Raw genomic sequence first — 21,485 nt, forward strand, 5'->3', positions numbered from 1 at the left:
TCGAGACAGGGTTTCTCTGTATAGCCCTGGCTGTCCTGGAACTCACTTTGTAGACCAGGCTGGCCTCGAACTCAGAAATCCGCCTGCCTCTGTCTCCCAAGTGCTGGGATTAAAGGCGTGCGCCACCATCCCCGACTTTTTTTTTTTTTTGAGATGGAGTCTCAGTATGTAGCCCCTGGCACGCTGGCTTCAAACACAAAGAAAACAGGCCTCCACTTCCCGAGTGCTGGAATCGAAGTCCGTGCCACTGATAAGGTTGCGAACAGTCTTTTATGTATTTATAAACTTTTGGATATCCAATTTGTAGAGAGTTTCCAAGCTGCAGGTGATGGCTGAAGCCTGTAATCCCTCTCCTAGGATGTGGAGAGAGATCAGTTCATCCTTGGCTCCTTAGCAAGTTGAAGGCTCACCTGACTGCATGAGACCATGTCTAAGTTACAAAACAAATTACTATTCCAACTGTCCTGCTCATGTTTCTTTTGGACCATCTAGTATTCAGTTGTGAATAAAATAAATGGGTGCAGACAAAATGCTCGATGGGTTAAGGGGAGCTTGGGAACTGCCAAGCCTACGTGACCAGAGTTCAAACCTAAGGACCCACAGGGTAGTATGGAACCAAATCCCTGGCTATGTACATTATTCTGAACATAAGCACATTGCTAGTAAAATATTTAGAAAATGCATCATATAGAACAGTAGATTTAAGAATGTCTGCCTTAGCCGGGCGTGGTGGCACACGCCTTTAATCCCCGCACCCGGGAGGCAGAGGCAGGTGGATTTCTGAGTTCAAGGACAGCCTGGTCTACAAAGTGAGTTCCAGGACAGCTAGGGCTATACAGAAAAACCCTGTCTCAAAAATAAAATCATATATATATATATATATATATATATGATTTATTAGTCTTCCAGGCTGTGGTCTACCTAGTTCAACAATGGCTGTCTCCTGATGGAAAGAGGCCTTAAGAGGCTAAGGAGAGAAACAGCTCCTGTAAGTTGCTCTCTGATTTCCAAATGGGTACTGTGGCATCCATGTGCCCACAGACACAACAAATAACTGTATATGTTTGTAAACTATTGAATTATGAACATCAGGATTCTGAGAGGGCCTTATTAAAACCTGGATAAATTATATTTGAGAAAATAAATTAGGAACTTGAATTAAAAGCCTGGCGTAGTTTTTATGTCTGTCCTCTTAGCACTTGGGAGGTTGAAGGAGGAGGATTAGAATTTAAGGCCAGCCTGGGCTACATGAAATCCTATCTCAAAAAATCAAAGCCAGGGCCTGCTGCTTCCTGCCAGCTGCTGTGTGATAGGCAGCACAGGAGGTAGCCTGGAAGACTAATTCACCTAACATTCATGACGACATGCAGGGCTTTGAGTTGGCCCACCCCAACATCCTCTTCATCTATGGAGTAAATGAAGGGGTTGGTCCTGCAGAACCATAGCAGAAAGGACCACCATGACTCTGAGCAAGCATAGGATGTCTGAGAGGAGTCTCCGGGAGGGTCCTGTATTGGAGCCACTGCCAGAGAGCTCAAACCAGACCAAGGACTCACTGCAATAAACATTTACATAGAAAGCTGGGTGAAAAAAAAATGCTGTGTGACACACTGCAGCTTCTAATGCCACTACAGCAGAGTGTGTGATGGAGAGGCAGGAAAGACAGAGGAGCTAAGCTGTAAGTGCAGGCAAAACTGGAGAGTCAACAGCCGTGATGGGCATAAGAGAGACTGTGGTTGACATAGGGCAAATCTTTAATCAATAGTGTGGGCAGAATGGTGTTCTCAGCCCCCAACAAGGTGTCCAGCCCTGTGATCGCTCTAGCTCCGGACAGTGACATATTCATGATGAACAGGCCATTTCCTGGACTGGACCTCCTTGACAGACCTCTATGCTCCATGCTTCTCCTGGACGCCCTCGTCAGTGACCTGTGCTACTGCAGTGAACCATGTTGATGACTGTGGACTGTCCTGCCAACCTGTGGGAGACCAGGTGGAGGTCCTTGGCACGTGCTGATGTAGGAGACAAAGTGGACGTTTTTGGTTTGTGCTGTTGCCAGGAAACCATGTGGAAACCTGGGATCCACATCCCTGCTACCTGGGAAGGACAAGGATGCTGCTCTTGTGGTGTTATTGATGTCTGCAGACACACATTTAGGAAAGAGGATCATAGAAGGCTTCTGTAACATCCCCAGCCCCCTTAAGAAAAGTAACAGCCTAAAAAAGGAAACCATTGAAGGTGAAAAAAAAAATCGTGGAGGTAGAGTTCCCCACAGCTGATGGCTTTTGCCGGTGGGGAGTGCTGATGGAGCGCCTCAGCTTCCCTTGGGACCTGGACGGCAGGCCTTTGACCACGCTCCATCGGGTATATGAACAACACAAAATGGGCTATTTTACCCCTTGTGGGATGGGGTGTGGGGGGTGAACATGGGAGGACTGGAAGGTGGGAGCGTTCAGGATGCGTGATGTGAGATTCCCAAATACTTGAAAATATTATCTGGGTGGTGGTGGCAGCACACACCTTTAATCACAGCACTTGGGAGGCAGAGGCAGGTGAGTTTTGAGGCCAGCCTGGTCTACAGAGTGAGCTCCAGGATAGATGGGTAGGGTTACACTGGGAAAACCTGTCTCAAAGAACAAAGAAACAAACCAAACCAATGAAATACTATGTTAAAACAAACTGAAACAGCCTTTCTGCTGTTGGGCATGAGTGGGAAGCTGCAAGATGCCTGGTAGGACTATAAAAGATGTCAACCAGTTTCAGGGATCAAAGAGTTTTTCATTCTCAAAGCGTCTGGGAAAGTCAAAGTCCTTGAATGGGTGGACAGTCAGGCTGGCTAAGCAGCCAGATCTGGCCCTCTTCCACAGTGCAACTTGGCCCTGAACCTCCAGGGCACAGCTGGTGTGGTTCCATGACCAAGATCTTGGGAAGAGAGCAGAGAAATAGCAACAGGCACAGCCACTTCTGTGGTGGTCAACAGTGTGCCTGGTGGACCCTCCAAGCCCTGGAGGTGCTGGGAAGTGGGAAAGGAGCAGGGTGCACACTGCAAGGCGACATCTTGGGATCAGAAAGACCTAGACACACATGCTGGACAGAGGGCAGCTACCAGCAAGCAGCGTCAGAACAGAGGAAGCAGGGGTAATACATCACCTCACTCACGGACCAAACAAAATAACCGAAAGCAGAGCAGAGGGAATGGGTGCTGGCTGCCACCGCCACCCAACTAAGACCAAGCAGCCGGCACAGCAGTGGGCGCTCATCCTGACCAGATCATGTGAGGTGAGAAGAACCAAACTACCTCTGGGCAGGGCGGCCACACCTTGTGCTGGTAGCCCATTTGAAAGTCCACAGAACAAAGCTTCGGACTTTTGTCTGCTTGCCCTCACTCTCACTGACAAATTCTGCTGTTGCAGGATAACTTTACTGCTATTAGAACCCACTTCCAGTGCAGACTGAACACCAACTCTGTGGGCTTAGTAGCTACCAGATTCCAGGCTTTTCCATCAGGAGACAGCCATTGTTGAACTAGGTAGACCACAGCCTGCAAGACTATTAAATCATATATATATGATTTTATTTTTGAGACAGGGTTTTTCTGTGTGCCCTGGCTGCCCTGGAACAAGTGCTGTAGAAAGCAGGCTGGCTTGAAATTAGGAATTGAGTGGCCTCTGCCTACCAAGTGTTAACACCCCCTCCTGCCTTTATCAATAAATACATGTATAATAAGTAAGTCTACCATATGGTTTCTCCAGATACCCAATTAATACAACTGATAGTAGAGCACTCGCTGTATACTCAGATCCCTTGCAGTCAGGTAAACGCCAGGCACCACGGTTTGTCACCTGTTAGTGCTGGGAAAGAAGGCGGAAGAGTTTGCAAATTCACTGGCCAGCTAAACAGGCTGCAGCCAACAAAAGCTGCCTCAAAAAACACGGTAAAGTGAAGTGGACATTTTAGGATTCTCTGGAAAACCGGTTGCATGGTGTTTTGTTGGGGCAAACACGTGAAGGAACATTTGGCTGAAGTGGACACGGGTGAAAGACTAAGGCAGACTTGTGAAGGAACCTTTCACTAAACACAGGAGAAAGGATTTTCTGCTAAAGCAAGCACATGAAAGGACATGTGATGAAGGATTCTTTGCTAATAATGACCATGTACTGGTCTGCCTTACATGGTGTAGTTGAGCTGCATTTGTCTGGACTCCAGAGAGAAATGAATCAAAACTTCTGTGTGCTGCGGTTCCTTGCTGCTACTGTGGACTCAGGCTGACTGGCAGTGATGACAGGTGAGACAGATGCACATACTGAAGCAAGATGCGTGGAAGATGCATGATGTTTGGAGGGCGCAAATAGGACTTGACAATGATGGAGGCTGAGCCAGGCTTGCTTATAGAGCTTGCAGAGTAACACTTCTTTTTTTTTATTTTGGTTAAGACAAGGTTTCTCTGTGTAGGCTTGTTTGTTCACTCTGTAAACCAGGCTGGCCTCGAACTCAGAAATCCGCCTGCCTCTGCCTCCCGAGTGCTGGGATTAAAGGCGTGTGCTACCACACCCAGCCAGAGCAACACTTCTTTGCTTCCCTAAGAGAGGCACACTGCGAGCTTCTGTCATTCCTCCTGGTCCCTCCTGCTGACTCATGCCTGTTGAGGTCTGGCTGTCTCTGCTAGGTAGCGCTACCTCTGCTGATCTGAACTGCTGGTGTATCTGAAGTGTTTGCGAATGGATCAAGCTACCATCATTAAAAATAGGCGTTTGAGGGCTGGTGAGATGGCTCAGTAGGTAAGAGCACCCGACTGCTCTTCCGAAGGTCTGGAGTTCAAATCCCAGCAACCACATGGTGGCTCATAACCACCTGTAACAAGATCTGACGCCCTCTTCTGGAGTGTCTGAAGACAGCTATAGTGTACTTACATATAATAAATAAATCTAAAAAAATATTTAAAAAAAAAATAGGCGTTTGAAAAAACAAAGTTACATCAGAGAGTGACTGAGGACGACCACGGATGTCAGTCTTTGGCTTCACACACAGTTCACACACAGGCATCCCTACCGCTGAAGTAAACCTCCCCAAACTAAAAGGTCTGTGTTTAGTCACTTATGGAATAATGAAAAGCGCCAACAGAAATACAGCTGGGTGTAGTGGTACATGATAATGCCAACACTTAGGAGGCGGAGGCAGGAGGACTGGGAAGTTAGTGCAGCCTGGACCACCTCAGAAGTACCCGAGCTCCTACCTGAAAGTACAGCTTACTGACGCCCACCAGGGCCTGGCAATCAGGGCTTGATATGGAAGCAGAAGCCCCAGGAGACACATAAAATGACTTCAAGAATGGGGCTGTAGCTCAGTGGAGGGGCAATGTTGGCCCAGCAGAGGCAGGTCCCTAGGATCCATCCCAGCTATGGACAATGCTCACAAAGGAAATACCGTTTCACTGACAGCCCTTGCAGTTGTGGGAGTTGGTCTCAAATCTGATGTGACCTCTTGTTGAACTGACATAGTCTTCAGAGACAGGACGTCATGGTGGGTGTTCAGGTTCTCACAGGAAATTCTTCAAATAAAGCATCAAACCTCCAAGACAGGAAGAACCTACCTAGCAGTTAAGGGTCGCCTCCCGAGTACTAGGTGCTCACAATGCCCTCAAAGTTTAGCATTGTTGTCCCCATCAGGCAAGGTGAAACAAGAGAAGCCAAGAGCTAGTAAGTGAGAAACGTGGAAACGGGATCTGGCTTCTCACTGGGCATGACACCTCCATCTAACCCAAGCACCTAGGTGGGAGGAGTTAAGATGACCCTGACAGCACACTAAGTTCTGGTCAGTCTGGGCTACATGAGGTTTGGTTTCAGAAAAGAAAGCAAACCAAAAAAATCTTCCTCTTTAATCCACGGCAGCAGCCTGGGTGTGGTAGTTTCCTGGGGCCAGTGAGATGGTAATGGCGTTTGCCATGTAACCTGCAAGCCTGACAATGTTTGTCTTTCCAAACCCATATGAACATAGGAGAGGGCTGAGTTACACCGTTGCCCTGACCTCCGGATGTGTGCAAACAACGATACAAGTAAAAAGTGTTAACTCTGCTTTGAGTGACCGGGTCTTCACTTCTGTTAGGCGTGCACACAGATGCCCTTCTATCTGCAGTAGTGTCAATGCACTATACATCATGAGCGCTCTTGGGACGACATGGCACGGGGCTGGCCACATCATCCTGCCAGAACTCAGCTGGAGCTTCAGCGATGTTCTGCAGGATCAAGAAAGTACAAACAGGAATTGAGAAGCGTCACCTGTCTAAGAGGAATTTGGCTGTGAATCTTGGTCTCCTGACCAGTTTTAAATCCAGAAGACAGAGCTAGTAATTTCTGTAGAACTAAGTTTTTTCAGATGCCAACAAACAGAACACCAGAGAAATTGAGTCTGGCTAGTGTGAGGACTTTCCTTGTTGCAAATCTAACACAGCACTCAGAAAGAAGCAGATCTACTTTAATGTAAAAACCCGAACAGAAAACTGGCGTTAGCTGTAGGACAACAGAACATCCTATCGGCACATGTCCATCGGTGCAGGTCAGGGTGCTCAGCTTGGAACCTTGGGACTTCCTCCTGCGTGGCAGCTGAAGGAACCCTGTCTTCCCGGCATGCCGCACCTGATGTCCCTGCTTACAGCGAGGCACAGAGCCGCTCCAGCTGCCCGGGGTTGCAATTACTCAGGAACCTCAGCTCCTTCCTCCCTTCTTCTGTTGAAGCTGAAATGGAGCCAAACACGACCACGTCAGAAGCTTCCCTGTTCAGACCGAGACCCCTGAACCAATCCTGGCCGAGCCCTTACTCCTGCACCTTTGGCTCCCCACACAGCTGCTGCTGCGCTCACTCTGCATATGCCAGGCAGGGACTTCACACCCAACTATTATCTGTGCCAAGGTCTCAGGCAGCCCAGAGTCAGCTGGGAGCACAGGCAGTCATTACTGGCTCTTCTTGTTCAAGAGAGAGAGTACTTTACTTTGTCTATATCTTTTGTACATCCTGGGTGACAGCCAGAATGTTTGCAATGCAAGCCATCAAATCTGGCACTAAGAGTTAAGAGCTTCCGGAGCCCGGTGTGGCAGTACATGCTGAGCTCAGGAGCCTCAGATAGAGGACTTGGGATGGGGGAGGGGAGAGGGAGATAAGCATGGGTACACAGTGAGATGCTGCCAAAAAAAAAAAAAAAAAAAAAAACAAAGAAAAAGGAAAAAAGCACAAGAGCTAAGGCCTGGCCTGTGCCGGGCACTTACACTGACTCTCTCAGCAGTCTCTCATAGACGCACACTGTGGTCAGAGAAGGCTCAGCAGTTAAAGCAGCACTTGTTGCAAAGGGCCCACATCCAGCACCCATATGGCAGCTCACCACCTCCTCAAACACCCGCACATGTGGTTCAGACACACAGAAAGGCAAGAAGATAATTTAAAAAAGAGTGGAACACAGACCATCCTTGCCTCCGGTCAGGGCTCATGCTGCCAAAAAATAAAAAATAAAGAAAGCAGTGCACCGGGCAAGCGCACGCATCAGAGAGGACAGCAGCAGTGCAGAGCTGTGGAAGCCACCCAGTAGCTGGACTGGAACTGCTTCCTTCTGTAGCACCAACACTGTAGCCATCTTCCAACCACATCTGTATATTCTCTTATTATATGGATCACTGCTGAGGGAGAGCGTGTGTCTGTCATGGTCTGCGTCTCGACAGAGCATGCCGAGTGCGTGCCTGGGTTCACAGCTGGTGGGTCTATTTTGGGAGGCTCTGAGAACTTGTAGGTTTTGGGCTCTGCAAAAGCAGCAGGTCCCTATGGGAGTTCTTAAGGGCTATACCTTCTCTAGGCCTTTCCTCCTCTCTCTGCCTCTGCCTATAAGGATGTGAACACCTTCTGCTCCTGGTGCCAAGATGTGTCACTTTCTTACAAGTCCAGAGACATGGACTCAAGAGGCCACGAATGACTTTCCTGGATCTGTGAGCCCTAGTAAGCTACAGGCACCAGGTCACAGTGATGCCGTGCAGGGACTCAGCAGATGATGCTGAGGGCAGCCTGGCAGACGGATGGTGACATGACTGACCTTTCTCATGTTGAAGCCAGTTGTTCTCTAAGTAATACTGAAAGGAACTTTCAAACTCCTTTGGATTATAGTTGGGAATGAGGATGGGAACAAAAGGCTCCAGAGCATTAAATCCTTCCTGGAGACAAAAAGGATAAAGGATGCAGTGTTAGTTGAGAGCCAGATGGACAGAGACTGACTGCTTTGAGGATGGGTCCTTTTCTGTACTCTGCTCTACAGCCACTCGGTTTTCACTCAGTCCCCTGCTCTCAGATCCCTGCCTCACCCAGGACTGTGTACACAGTGCTTACATTGACTGCTTACATTGCCACAAACATGGTATTTAACAGGGAGATAATGAGCACAGGGGCCTGGGCATTGCCACAGAAACCACCAATTCATGACCAGTCTGGGATAGATAGTGAGTGTCTGTCTCAAAACAAAACCAAAATAAGCCAACTAAAAACATAAAATAGGGCTGGAGAGATGGTTCAGCAGTTAAGAGCATCGACTGCTCTTCCAGAGGTCCTAAGTTCAATTCCCAGCAACCACACATGGTGGCTCACAACCATCTGTAATGGGATCTGATGCCCTCTTCTGGTGTGTCTGAAGAGAGCAATGGCATACGTATATACATAAAATAAATAAATAAATTTTAAAAAAAATTAAATAATGACAAGGGGAAAAGCAGCACAAGTCTTACACTCACTAATTAAGATCTACAGTCAGTAGCGTGCCGGTGCACAGGAACCCTAGAGTGTGGGAGACCAAGGTGGAGGATCTCTGTGAGTTTGAGGCCTGCCTGATTTACATAGGGAGTCCCAAGCCAGCCTGAGATACACAGTGAGCCTGGTCCAGAGTTTACACATTCATACTGTGGCTGAGGAGTCAGCTCAGAGGTCGACGGCTGGTCAAGCATGCACAGGACTGGAGTTTAGCTGCCAAAAATTACCAAAGCAGTAAATAGGAAGACTTCCCCAAACAAATCCACCATGTAGCAAAGAAACAACTATATCAGAGAGAAAGCACATGTTTCTATTCATGTTACTATTAATGAAACTTTCAAAAAATGAGAAAGTTGACATTTCTAGAAATGAGGTGAAAAGGATATAATATATGAAATTCTGTTAAATTATGACAAAAAGATTCCACACAATTCCTGCACATTGTACCATGATATTCACACACGTGCCAAGGCATGTGACCCGCCCCCCGAAAACATTAAATAAGGAAGAGACAGTCTCTTAGCTCAGGGCCTTCAGCCTCCCTAACACTGTGACCCTCCCTACAGTGCCTCAGGTTGTGCTGACCCCAACCAGAAAACTGTCTGCTTGCTACTTCATAACTGTCGTTTTGCTGCTGTTATGAATCATGATGTAAACATCTGATATGCAGGACATCTGACATGTAACCCTCCCAAAGGGGTTTCGACCAGGCTGAGAACCGCTGCTCTAGACAGAGCAGTTCCTCTAAGGAAAGCAGGCTTCTCCAGGCTGACCTTTCCCAGCAGCTCATGCGGCAGATAGGCTGTTCTGGACTTAAAAAGAGACCCAGTTTGGCTCAAGCTCAACACGATTGCACCTCCATGCTGAAAGAAAGAGAGAGAGTTGAACTTTGAAAATTAGAGACATGGCACACAATCATCTACAATCATGTTGTGTAGACTGTCTCACAACAGTGTCCTGACAGTGTGGCTGAGCAAAATTAATTGGCAAAAAAATCAGTCATTAGTTCTAGATCTGCCTCTGAGAATTAATTACTGCAATGTTGTCTGCTATTCCTGCACTCCTAGTACTTAAGCAATTGAATGAAGCAGAGGCGTTCAGCTCTGAGGCAGCGAGAGCTCTAAGCCAGCCTGAGCTAGAGTGAACCCATCATATCTTGCTTGTGTGTGCCTTAAAACCCCACACCTAGGAGGCAGACCTCTATGAGCTCCAGGACAGCCATGACTACATGGTGAGAGTGTGCCACAAATAAAAATTAGTATCTTAGACAACCAAACAGCAGAGAGACAAAGACAGACAGACACAGACAGACAGACAGACACACACACACTACTGCAAAAGCTCTGTTGGTAAAGAATTTTCTGCTGGGCCGCTCTGTCCAAGTGCAAACGATACATAAGACAAATGAGCAGTAAGAAGGACACACACAGTCCTGAACACCAAGGTACTCACCCAGTCATTTTTCACCATTTTCCTTAGATTGTGGACAAGGGAGAGGTCCTCCGGGGCAATCTACATGTTGTCAACAAGAGAGTGAAGAGGTTAGGACTTGTCTGGCTGCTTACCTAAGAAAACTGACTTGACAGTGATTTAAAAAAAAAAAAGTTTTTAACTGTTGTAACCATAGTACCTGAACACACTTCCTGTGGAATAAGAGAGGGAGGGAGGGAGGAGAGGAAGAAGCAGGGAGGAGGAGCGAGGTGGGAGGAGGAGCGAGGTCAGCTGCACCAAGTGCACCCTCCTCCCTCCACATTTCTGACCTCTGGAGACCAGAGCTTCCCTTCGAAAACACAGCGCTTAGAACCAGAGCGCCTGGCGTTTCCTCCTCTTTCTGACACGTCCCTTTGCCTTGCACGATAGAGCAGGCAGCACTGAGTGCTGAGTAGTTTTTTGTCAACTTGACACAAGCCAGGGGTGTTTGGGGAAGAGTGAACATTAGGAAACACTGCCATCTTGATTAGAGTTGATGGGGTGAGGGGCAGCATCCCACAAGGGTAAGTGTCCTATCCATGGACAAGTAAACCAACTGAACAAGTAAAGGGAAGCAAGCCACTCGGTACCATCCTTCCAGGTTTCTGCCTTGAGTTCCCACCCTGCCTTCCTTCAGTGGGCTGTGTGATGCGCATCTGTCCCTTTCCTTTCTGTCACTTTGGGTCACGGTGTTCTACCACAGCAATGGAAAGCCGACTGGAGACATCACATCTGGTCTGAAGCTAGTTCACTGTGTATCTCCCCTGCTTCTGCAGTGCTGGAGATGGATCTCCTACACACTAGGCATGCATGCACCACATGTGCTACTTACAACACACCTGCATTGCTGGCTTTACAATTCAGTCTTCTATTGCTGTTGTTAAAGATTTATTTACTTTTATGTGTATGAGTGGTTTTCCTGAATGCATGCATGTGCCCATGGCAGAGACCCTGGAAGTAGAGTGATACATGGTTGTGAACTGTCTACTGGCTGCTAGGAACCGTCTCTGGGTCCCCAGCCAGAGCAGCCATTGCTCTTAACCAGTCATCTATGGTTCTATCTCCATATAATTCAAAACCTTCTCTGGGTCCCTCAGAGGAGAGCCTCAGACCTTGTCCAGGAGAGTCAGAGAAAACAATTCTACATTCCCACCAAGGTTCTATCTTCTCTCTTCAGCGTGGTCCTTCCCCAGAGGGCATTGACTCCATCCACAGCCACCAGGAGGTGAAAGAGCCCGAGGGCGCTCTGAGCCTTCAGCTCCTTCAGCACAACCCCAACAGCATCAGTGGCGTTCCTCACTCGGGTCAGGCCCTGTGGGGAGAGGCAGGACTGTAGGCTGCCTTCTCTGGCTAGCACACAGTGTAACTGGTGTTTTGGGGTTTCTTGTACCTGTTCAACAACTTCTCCCAGGGGACTGCCTTTCTCAGTGCTTTCTCTCTTATTCCAAACATACTTCTCTTGAACTTTTATCTGCATGGAAAAAACAAAATAAGAAAATAAAACAGGCTGCTCCCTTAGGCCTAAGCTGTTCCAAATCAGGAAGGTACAAGGGTGAGCTGAACCACAGGAGGTGCAATGCAGAAATGAAAGCCTTCTAACCTCTCCTGGAGCTTTGTGTGTGGGGTGGGGGAGGGCTGGGGGTAAGTGTTCTTTCCCCAGGCTACACCCAAGTATTGCCACTCACATTTTTAAAATTCCATGTATTTATCTGTGTATGTGTATGTATGTATATGAGGATGCATTTGAGCCATGATGCAGGTGTGGAGGTCACAACCTGCCCATCATGTGGCTCCTTGTATTCTACCTCCGGGTATGAGGACCCATGAGAAGAGCTTCAGCTGCTGCACCATGATCTCTAAGTCTTTACATTTACAGTGGTAAGGCCTTAGTGTAGAGCTCACTCTAAGTCTAGATGTTGGTGTTAGCGTTCTTGGTTGAGGCAGAGGGATTATCAGTTTAAGTCTAGCCTAGGGTGCACAGTAGAGTCAGAGCCAGCCCAATCTACATAGCAAATCAATAAATCAGAACTGGAGTGAATAATTTTACTCTCATATTTCTGGTTTATCTGGAGGAAAACCTTTCTGTTGTGAAAGATTCAAGGCTTTTTCAAGAACAATAAAAATCAGTCTAGACTTTTAGTTTACTAGCCACTAATTAAACAGCTTACTGCTGCCACTGCTTTAAGTTATGATCCCACTGTGAGCCAAAAATAGGAAAGGGCTACAAAATGGCTTATTTATTCCTGATTCCAGTGCCGATTTGCTACAGTGCATCAACTCTTCAAGATACAGAGAGGACAAAGTCATCTCCTTCGGATCCCCAGAGCCAGTCACCTGACTCAGGAAGCGCTCGTTGGTAGTCTTGAAATTCCTCAGCCAGGTGGAGGCCTCTATGGGCTGATCAAAGCGCTGTTTGTTGTGAGTGGACTGCAGAAGCTCCCGGCAGTTTTTCACCCAAAGATGAGCTAAAAATGGGTAAGAAAACAAATTAGGAACGGACGAAACTTGAGATACTGTTTCTTTATTTTGTAAAAAAAAGAACGGATTTCTTTCATTTTTGTATTGTGGATGTTTTAACAGAAGAGGTGTCGGTCCCTTTATACTAGAAGTACAGATGTGAACGGCTGTGTTGACGCTTTGAACTGCATCTGGGTTCTTTGCAAGAGCAGCCAGTGCTCTTACCTGCTGAATCATCTGTCTGCCTTACAAATGACTGTTTAAATTATGAGCAACATTAAAAAAAAAAAAACCCAAATGAACATATTTTCTTTTGTGTGGTGTACTGGGGACTGACCCTCTATGTTCTTGACCTTAGACTGGACATTAAATTATAATCAGTACATAAGATATCAAGTGGACTGCCATTTCTGCTTACTGCTAATTTTTAAAGGCAAATTAGAAAATGTGGATATTGGGGCTGGAGAGATGGTTCAGCAGTTAAGAGCACTGACTGCTCTTCCAGAGATCCTGAGTTCAATTCCCAGCATCCACATGGTGGTTCACAACCATCTGTAATGGGATCCGATGCCCTCTTCCGGTGTGTGTCTGAAGACAGCTACAGTGTACTCATATAAATAAAAATAAATCTTTAAAAAACAAATAGCCGGGAGTGGTGGCACACGCCTTTAATCCCAGCACTTGGGAGGCAGAGGCAGGTGGGTTTCTGAGTTCGAGGCCAGCCTGGTCTACAAAGTGAGTTCCAGGACAACCAGGGCTACACAGAGAAACCCTGTCTCAAAAACAAAAAACAAAAAGAAATAAACAAAAACAATAAAATAAAATAATAAAGAACAAATAAAAGAAAATGTGGACATTTAAACTCTGAACAAGAGGATATATGCAAAGCATGAGGACTCAAATCTGTACTGAACAACTCTGAAGCATCAAGGAGTGCTACAGATCTATGGGCGCTCAAAACTCAAAATAGTAACTGACAAAAAACCAAACCAAAGCGTTATGGGTCTGTAGCGGACCCCTGTGAGGCTGAGGCAGGAGTGAGTGTGATTCAGCTCAAGAATTCAGATCAGCAAGGATAGTAAGAGTATGGTCACTGTAGCCTAAGCAGTCACAGTGCTGCCCACAGACAAGACAGACAGGAAGTCCTTACCATCTGGGATATGCAGAATCAGCCAGTCATGTTTTGCACAGAAATGAACAGCATGGCAGAGACTGAGCGTCTTTCCTGTCCCCTTCTCCCCATCTGAAGTGTATGTTAAAGAGAACATCAGCCGGGCGTGGTGGTGCACACCTTTAATCCCAGCACTTGGGAGGCAGAGGCAGGTGGATTTCTGAGTTCAAGGTCAGCCTGGTCTACAGAGTGAGTTCCAGGACAGCCGGCAGGGATACACAGAGAAACCCTGTCTCGAAAAATAAATAAATACGTTTAAAAAAAATCAGAAGCAACATGTTTCCCACCAACAGCATTTCTCGTCCACCTGTGTTGGTGCAAGTCTTCAATCACAGCACTCAGGAGAGACAGAAGCAGGCAGATCGTAGATCTGGTTAAGTTTGAGGCCAGCTAGGGCTATATAGCATGATCTTGTCTCACAAAAGGATACAGAGAAGATATCGCACAACTGGATGAACAAAATTGGTCTTTTTCAGGTAGCCCAGAAGCTCGAGAGCTGGCTTCCTGACCATCAAACAAGCTTCGCCAAAAGTCTTCACCTAAGCAAACAGGAGAAAGCAGGTGGGCATGGACTCCTAGCCATTCTAATCACAATCTGAGACACAGCAAACCAGATTCCTAAACTCATCTGTATCCAGGTCTGAGAGCCTGGATTAAATTTAAAAACCAATCCATGCATTTCAGTTGATATATGAGGTATATTGTTTCATATCAAGAAACATAAATAGTTAGCTTCTGATGCTGCTTCTTATATTTTATTTTGTGACGACAGGAATGAAATCCATACCAGGCAGATGGATGCATGCACCCCACCCTACTACTAAGCTAGACCTCAGATCCAGCGCAGTTGCTTTTACATAAAGACCTCTTGAGGCCAGCCTGGTCTACAAAGTGAGTTCCAGGACAGCCAGGGCTATACAGAGAAACCCTGTCTTGAAAAACATAAATAAATAAATAAATACCTCTCCCTCCCAAACAAAGTGAAATGGTGCCATGCCTCTACCCCTAACAAAGTGAACTGGTGCCATGCCTCTAATCATAACAAAAATTTTGATGACCATGTTGGTATGGTCTAGAAGTTAATTCCTTTCTTTTCTCTTCTTTTGTAGTTTTATGACAGGGTTTCTCTGTGTAGCTGTGCTGGATCTTACTCTGTAAACTGAGCTGGCCTCGAACTCAAGAGATCTGCCTGCCTCTGTCCTGACTTCTGGGATGGAAGGGGTGTGCCAACACTTCGAGCTCATCTCCTTTCTAATATTAGTCCTTCATCAGTCAGACAACTTGCTTGCTAAGCCAGATGTCCTGAATGACAAGGTGGAGAGAACCAATTCCCCAAATTATCCTCACACCCACACATGAAGTGGGTTAAGTGCTCCCACCTCTGCCAAAAAAAAAAAAAAAAAAAAATCAAATAAACACATTGAGAAAAATCCTTCATTTCTAGAACCAGGTGTGGTGGTAGATACCTATTATACCAGCACTAAGTAGGCTGAGACAGGAAAATTGCTACAAATTGGAGGCTAGCCAAGATAACATAGTAGTACCCTTTCCAGGACAATGAGCCCACAATACCAATCACTCAAACAAAAACAAAATTCACAAACACCATGCCAACCAACCCCCACCCTCCAATAAAAAACAAGATCAACACCACAAAGAAAAATTGGGGACTGTGACAGTGCAGGTGACAAAGCCTCTGTGTAAGCATGAGATCCAGAGGTTAAGCTCCAATACCCATAAAAAATATCAGGGCACAGGAGTGTGCTTGTAACCCTAGCAGCAGAGCTTAGAGAGGTGGATGCCTGAGGCTCTGTCACCAGCCAGTAGCTTACTAGCAAGGGCCAGGCCCCAGTCCTTGTTAAAAAAGGAAAGGGGTGGGGGGAGCTGGAGAGAGGCTAGTTAGTTAAGAGCAGCTGCTCTTGCAGAGGTACCAGGCTTGGTTCCCAGCACCTCAGTGGCTGCTCACAACTGTCTAACTCCAGCTCCAGAGGATCCTGCTCCCATGCCTGATTCTTCTGGCACTGAAAATGTGATACACAGGCAAACATGAAGACAAAACGCCGTATCAAACAAACAAACAAGCCAGTAAAATGTGGATGTCTCTTGAGGAAGGGACACTTCCGTCTGATGTCAGGGTTCTACACATATGTCCATATATACACCTGCACATACTACATACATACATATAATTTACTTGGAAAATCATTCCTATTTAGCTCAGAAATAATAACTCCTCCTCCTCATCATCGTCATCCTCCTCGTCGTCGTCCTCCTCATTGTCCTCTTCCTCCTCCTCCTCCTCCCTCTCCCTCACCCCCTTTAAAGAAGATCTCATGTAGGCAAGGATGACCTTGAAGATCTTCCTGCTTCTATCCCCAGAGTGGTAGGCTGATAGGTCTGTCTCCAAACATGAGGTTTTGAATTAGGACCTCATACTGTATGTAACCCAGGCTAGCCCATTACTAACCACGCAGTCCAAACTGGTCCCAAACGTGAGGCAATCCTTCCACTGCTGCCTCTTTATAGTATTTCTTTTTTAAAAAAGATTTATATATTTATTATATTTATATGAGTACACTGTAGTTGTCCTCAGACACACCAGAAGAGGGCATCAGATCCCATTACAGATGGTTGTGAGCCACCATGTGGTTGCTGGGAATTGAACTCAAGACCTCTGAAAGAGCAGCCAGTGCACTCAACTGCTGAGCCATCGCTCCAGTCATCCACTGCTGTCTCTTAAGCGCTGGGATTACAGTTTTGTGTCCACACACCTCCCTTCAATTCAGTTAGAGTAATTATCTGAATGCCAAGACTTCTGGAAACTTGCTCAGTAACTCAAGGAAAAAGGTACTGATTATAAAAGAATCCTTTCCTGGTTCTGAAGTGTACTTAAGTGGCTAACAAAAGACAAATTCTAAACGTGGTGCTCACGAGTCCTTGGGTGATTTCTGATTGTCAGAAATGTCAAAGCCTCCACACCTCCCATCAGCCCATCCCCCCCATCCGCGCTCTGTCCTCTGGGTGCCCCTGCTCTCTCTCTCTCTGTTGGAGTACCTGCATCATGTATCGAGGAGGCAGGCCATGAGGAAACACTGTCTTCAGGTCCTGCAGGGGGATGCTGTAGTGCTGACCCTCATGCTGCTCCCCATGCTTAGCCTGGAAACACACAAGCAGGAGCAAGAGGTCACAGTGATCACTTTGACAAGAAGCTAGGCTGGGTGTGGTTATAAACTGCCTATCATCCCAGCACGCGAAGGCTTAAGCAGAATTATCTTGAATCACAAGCCAGCCTAGGCTATAAAGACCTTACATCAGTAAACGAACAAACAAAATAAAAATCCCATTAAACCTAAAGCCCTACAGCTAACCACCACCACCACCACCACCACCACCACCAGGTAACCACACCACCACCTACAGCCACCACCACCACCACCACCTACAGCTACCACCACCACCACCACCACACACTGCCTGCAGAGGCCACAGCTTGGGCAAACAGTTACATCTGCTAGTGGGGAAAGGGTTCCTTTTTGTGATATAGTCTTGCTGTGTAGCTCAGGCTGGCTTGGAACTTCCAGACTGGGGAGATTACATATGTGTGCCAGCAGGCCAGGTTTTTCATTTAAAACATTGGGTGTTGGGTTAGCAAGACAGTTCTCATGAGTAAACATACCTTTTGCCAACCTTGACAACCTGAGTTCAAAACACAGGACCCACATGGTAGAACGAGATAAATTTCCAAAACTTGTCCTTTGATCTCCACATAACACAGGCAGAAATCCACAACAAATATACATCTAACGAAGTGCTGGCAACCCCAAACCCAGTACATTACAGAAACTCAGGGGCCTGGTGAAAAGTAGTTGTTCAGCAATAACTGCTGATGGGGACAAAGTTTTTGCCACCTGGATTCTTTTAAGTTACGAAGAGATGCTCCAGTCATGTGGCAAGATCTGCATGATGCTGTTTCCATGGAAACTCCAGAGGACTTGAAAATAGCATGACTTGAATGATACTTCAGTGACTTCATTATTTATTTCATTTTGCATTTGTGAGAATAGGTGAATGTTAAGGACAAAAGTTAAACATGCCTGTATGAAGTTATTTTTTAGTGGAGGGTATCTTTTTACATTTCTACACAGCCACAACCACGGCCACATCAAGATGGAAAGAATGCGTTTGGGATAGCATGGAACAAAGCTGATGAAGCTCTTCTTTCAAAAAAAATTTTTTTTTAAAAGATTTATTTATTTATTATATGTAAGTACACTGTAGCTGACTTCAGACACTCCAGAAGAGGGAGTCAGATCTTGTTACAGATGGTTGTGAGCCACCATGTGGTTGCTGGGATTTGAACTCCGGACATTCGGAAGAACAGTCGGGTGCTCTTACCTACTGAGCCATCTCACCAGCCCCCCTTTTTTTGGTTTTTTGAGACAGGGTTTCTCTGTGTAGCCCTGGCTGACCTGAAACTCACTTTGTAGACCAGGCTGGCCTCGAACTCAGAAATCTGCCTGTCTCTGCCTCCCAAGTGCTGGGATTAAAGGCGTGCGCCACCATGCTCGGTTCTTCTTTCAAATTAAAGAAGCACAAACCACAGGACTGATTTGACATCTAGGAAATGGTACCAGCACTGAGATGGCACCAGCATGGGAGTGGGGGAAAAGAACCCAGCCTGTCAAGGTTTAAAGTCAAAGGAAGAACAGTCCTACAGACAAGACACCAGGAAAGTCACTTAGAAAGGAAGAATGTGGTATCACACTTTTGACTATAGGAAAACAGTGTTGAGATTGAAGGCATGCACCACCACTCGTGACAAATCTGAATACTCGTCAAGACTATCCCACAAGCTTATCTTTCCCAGGCCCCAGATGTTTGTTTACAGCAGGGCTGAAGAACCAGGAACTGTGACAGGTGCTCTTAAACCAGAAGTCTAAAATATGTACCAGGTGCTCATTTGAGGAAAGCTTGGCCCCAACTAAAAGACATAATTCCTAAGAAACTTACCTCAGAAGGAACTGAATTTAGCCAATTTGTCTGTTTTGAAAAGAAGTCTATCTACAAAGCCTTGGCCACTGTGGGACTCACTATGTAGAACAGGTTGGCCTTGAACTCAGAGATGCATCTGCTTCTGCTGGGATAAAAGGTGTGCACCATACCCAGCTAAATTTTAGCTAATTTTTAATTCAGCAAGATTCCTGGCACTAGGTAAATTCATTATTAAGATCACATTAGAAGGAAGTTGGACTAACTTTGTACTTTATATTTTTACAGCACCACAGAGCAACAAGGGAAGATCCGAATTAGAGCGCTAGTCCAGGCTCTCACCTACCTGAGTATGATGCAGGATACTTGATCACACTGTGAACCCCAAGACTGTGGTAGTTAATGGAAAAACCTGTTTTTAGTTGTGGTATAGCTCAGCCTTAGCACACAACTTTAATCCAAGAGCTTTCTTCTTGAATATCATAAACAGGATTAAATAAAGTCAACCACAGGTTAAGAGGTGCAACAATCAACCAGATGACAGGGAGGGAACACAGGATTATTAAGAAAAACACTCATAGAGAGTAAGAGGGAGTCAGGAGGGTAGAGACACCACAGGAAGTAGAAGGGACGGACATTTGGCTTGAAAGAGTTTTTGATACAGCACGAGAGACGGGCATTGCTTCTGGGATGTCGGCTGAGGGGGAAGGTCAGCTGGGTGCTTCCTCTCTGAGCTAGCAGGCTTTCACCCCAGCATCTGGCTCCTCAGACTTCATTGGTAAAAATCAAACAGTTGAGATTTGTTAAAAATAATATATATAAATCAGTAAAAGGACATGTAAAAGGAGTAATATGGCAACACAAATTATAATCTCTGAAACCCACCCACGTCAGCAACTTACCGGGTCACTGTCACTGGTGCGGGAAACAGCTCTGGGACGCTCAGCTGGAACCTGACTGTTCTGAGTCACTTGAACACTCACGTGCAAAAAACACCTCGGGTCCAACTATAAAAGAAAATGTTTTAGTGTTCTGGAATCATCTGTTTTTTCAATGCTTGTTGTAACACTTGAGGATTCAAGCTATGTCTCTAACAGGGAATCATGACGCTAAAATCTGTTTTAGTTCCATATCGAATGGATCTTTATTAATAATTCACTAAATCCAGTCACATCATTCAGCCTCTGCATCTGTTTTAGCATGTACACTGCTCCGCCAGGGCTCTGTCTTACAATGGAAAACGATCTGTCAGCACAGCCACTGCTAAGCTAACCTTTTTTTGAGCCATGGTCTGACGAAAAAGGCAGACTGGCTTCCTTGTCTCCACTTCCCAAGCACAGAGACTAACGTGCCGGCTGAACCTTCTCTCCCAGCCATACTTGTGTTTTTCTGAGCTAGGGCCTTGGTTAGTTGCCCAGGCTGGCCTTGAATTCTGGGCTCAGTGAATCTCCTATCTCCACATTTGAGTAGCTGGAAACACAGGGCAGGTGGACCCATGTGCAGTGTAGGAAATGTGTTTAATCCACGTCCCACTAGTATGCAGGGTTCCTAGTAGCACAGGAGCCTCCACTGTGAGGGTCAGTGCAATAGGCTTCAGCATGGCTGGTGGTAAATGGCTGCTTCGTGCTCACAGGCTGCATGGGTCTGGCTGCCTCTGCCTCCAGACAGAGTGCTGGGAGTAAAGGAGATGCATAAGCACCCTTTAGTTACTCTCCCTGTCCCTTACACTCTGTCACAGTAAGAATCTGTCAATAGTGACAGGTAATGAAGGAGCATATAAAGGGGTCCAGGTAGGTGAAAACCTGACAACTATATGCAGAAACTTCTGGAATTGGGGTGGGAGATTCAGGTAACATTTCAGGAGATAAACATGAGAAAAATACTAAGAAAACTTCTCAAATTAGCAGGGCACAAGGGTGCATGTCTATGATACTGGTACTCAGTGGGATCAGGGGTCCAAGTCTAGCTTGGGCTCTATGAGGTGGTTCCTAAAGGAAATTCTCCCTCAAGTGAGCTTCAAGACAGTAAGCCTTTCACAGATGACTCCAGTCTAGGGTAGGAATTCAAGAGGAACAGAAGAGGGAGCTGAGAGCAAGGAGAACTCCACAGGGCAACAGTGTCCTCCACGGCTCACTGGTCTCCAGATGCGACCCAATACAAACCCTTTCTGTGTTTAATCACAATATGAGAAACCCTAACTAACACAATATCCAAGACTGATTCTAAAAATCTCTGCTCTTTCCACTAACTTTTGTTTTCATTAAAAATCATTTTTTATTTTATTTTTTAGATAGGGTCTTACTCCTAGCTGACCTAGAACTCACTATGCAGACCAGGCTAGGCTTGAATTCACAGAAATCCACCTGTCTCTACCCCAACATAAAATGTTTAAAAAAATACATTTATTTGTGCTTGTTTGAATGGATGTGCACATGCCAATGTATACATCTGGAAACCAAAGAATAACCGGGAAAGGCCCTGTGTCTAACATCTTGTAGTTCCTAAGGACAACAGGGAAGGGCCTCTCTTCTCTATCATATCCTGGTTCCCGAGGACAACAGGAAGGGCCTCTCCTCTCTATCATATCCTGGTTCCCGAGGACAACAGGAAGGGCCTCTCCTCT

At 46.2% G+C, this 21,485-nt stretch overlaps 1 protein-coding gene across 2 annotated transcripts in view; it reads right to left on the minus strand.

Annotated features, from left to right (window-relative positions):
* Positions 1-6,261: 6,261 nt before the first annotated feature.
* Positions 6,262-21,485, minus strand: part of Dap3 (death associated protein 3) — a 31,270-nt gene continuing 16,046 nt past the window's right edge. The window contains exons 3-13 of one of the 2 annotated variants that reach the window (XM_021196738.2): positions 19,765-19,869; positions 16,928-17,029; positions 14,304-14,412; positions 13,853-13,945; positions 12,580-12,710; positions 11,636-11,716; positions 11,399-11,557; positions 10,228-10,287; positions 9,549-9,638; positions 8,072-8,189; positions 6,262-6,731 (exon numbers count right to left, since the gene is read on the minus strand). In XM_021196738.2, coding sequence (XP_021052397.1) covers positions 6,646-6,731; positions 8,072-8,189; positions 9,549-9,638; positions 10,228-10,287; positions 11,399-11,557; positions 11,636-11,716; positions 12,580-12,710; positions 13,853-13,945; positions 14,304-14,412; positions 16,928-17,029; positions 19,765-19,869 — 1,134 coding nt within the window. In that variant the 3' untranslated portion in view covers positions 6,262-6,645. The remainder of the gene's footprint in view (positions 6,732-8,071; positions 8,190-9,548; positions 9,639-10,227; positions 10,288-11,398; positions 11,558-11,635; positions 11,717-12,579; positions 12,711-13,852; positions 13,946-14,303; positions 14,413-16,927; positions 17,030-19,764; positions 19,870-21,485) is intronic. The other variant, XM_029537523.1, reaches the window with a different exon arrangement.

Source organism: Mus pahari, chromosome 4 (assembly GCF_900095145.1).
Source record: "Mus pahari chromosome 4, PAHARI_EIJ_v1.1, whole genome shotgun sequence".
Taxonomy (NCBI): Eukaryota; Metazoa; Chordata; class Mammalia; order Rodentia; family Muridae; genus Mus; species Mus pahari.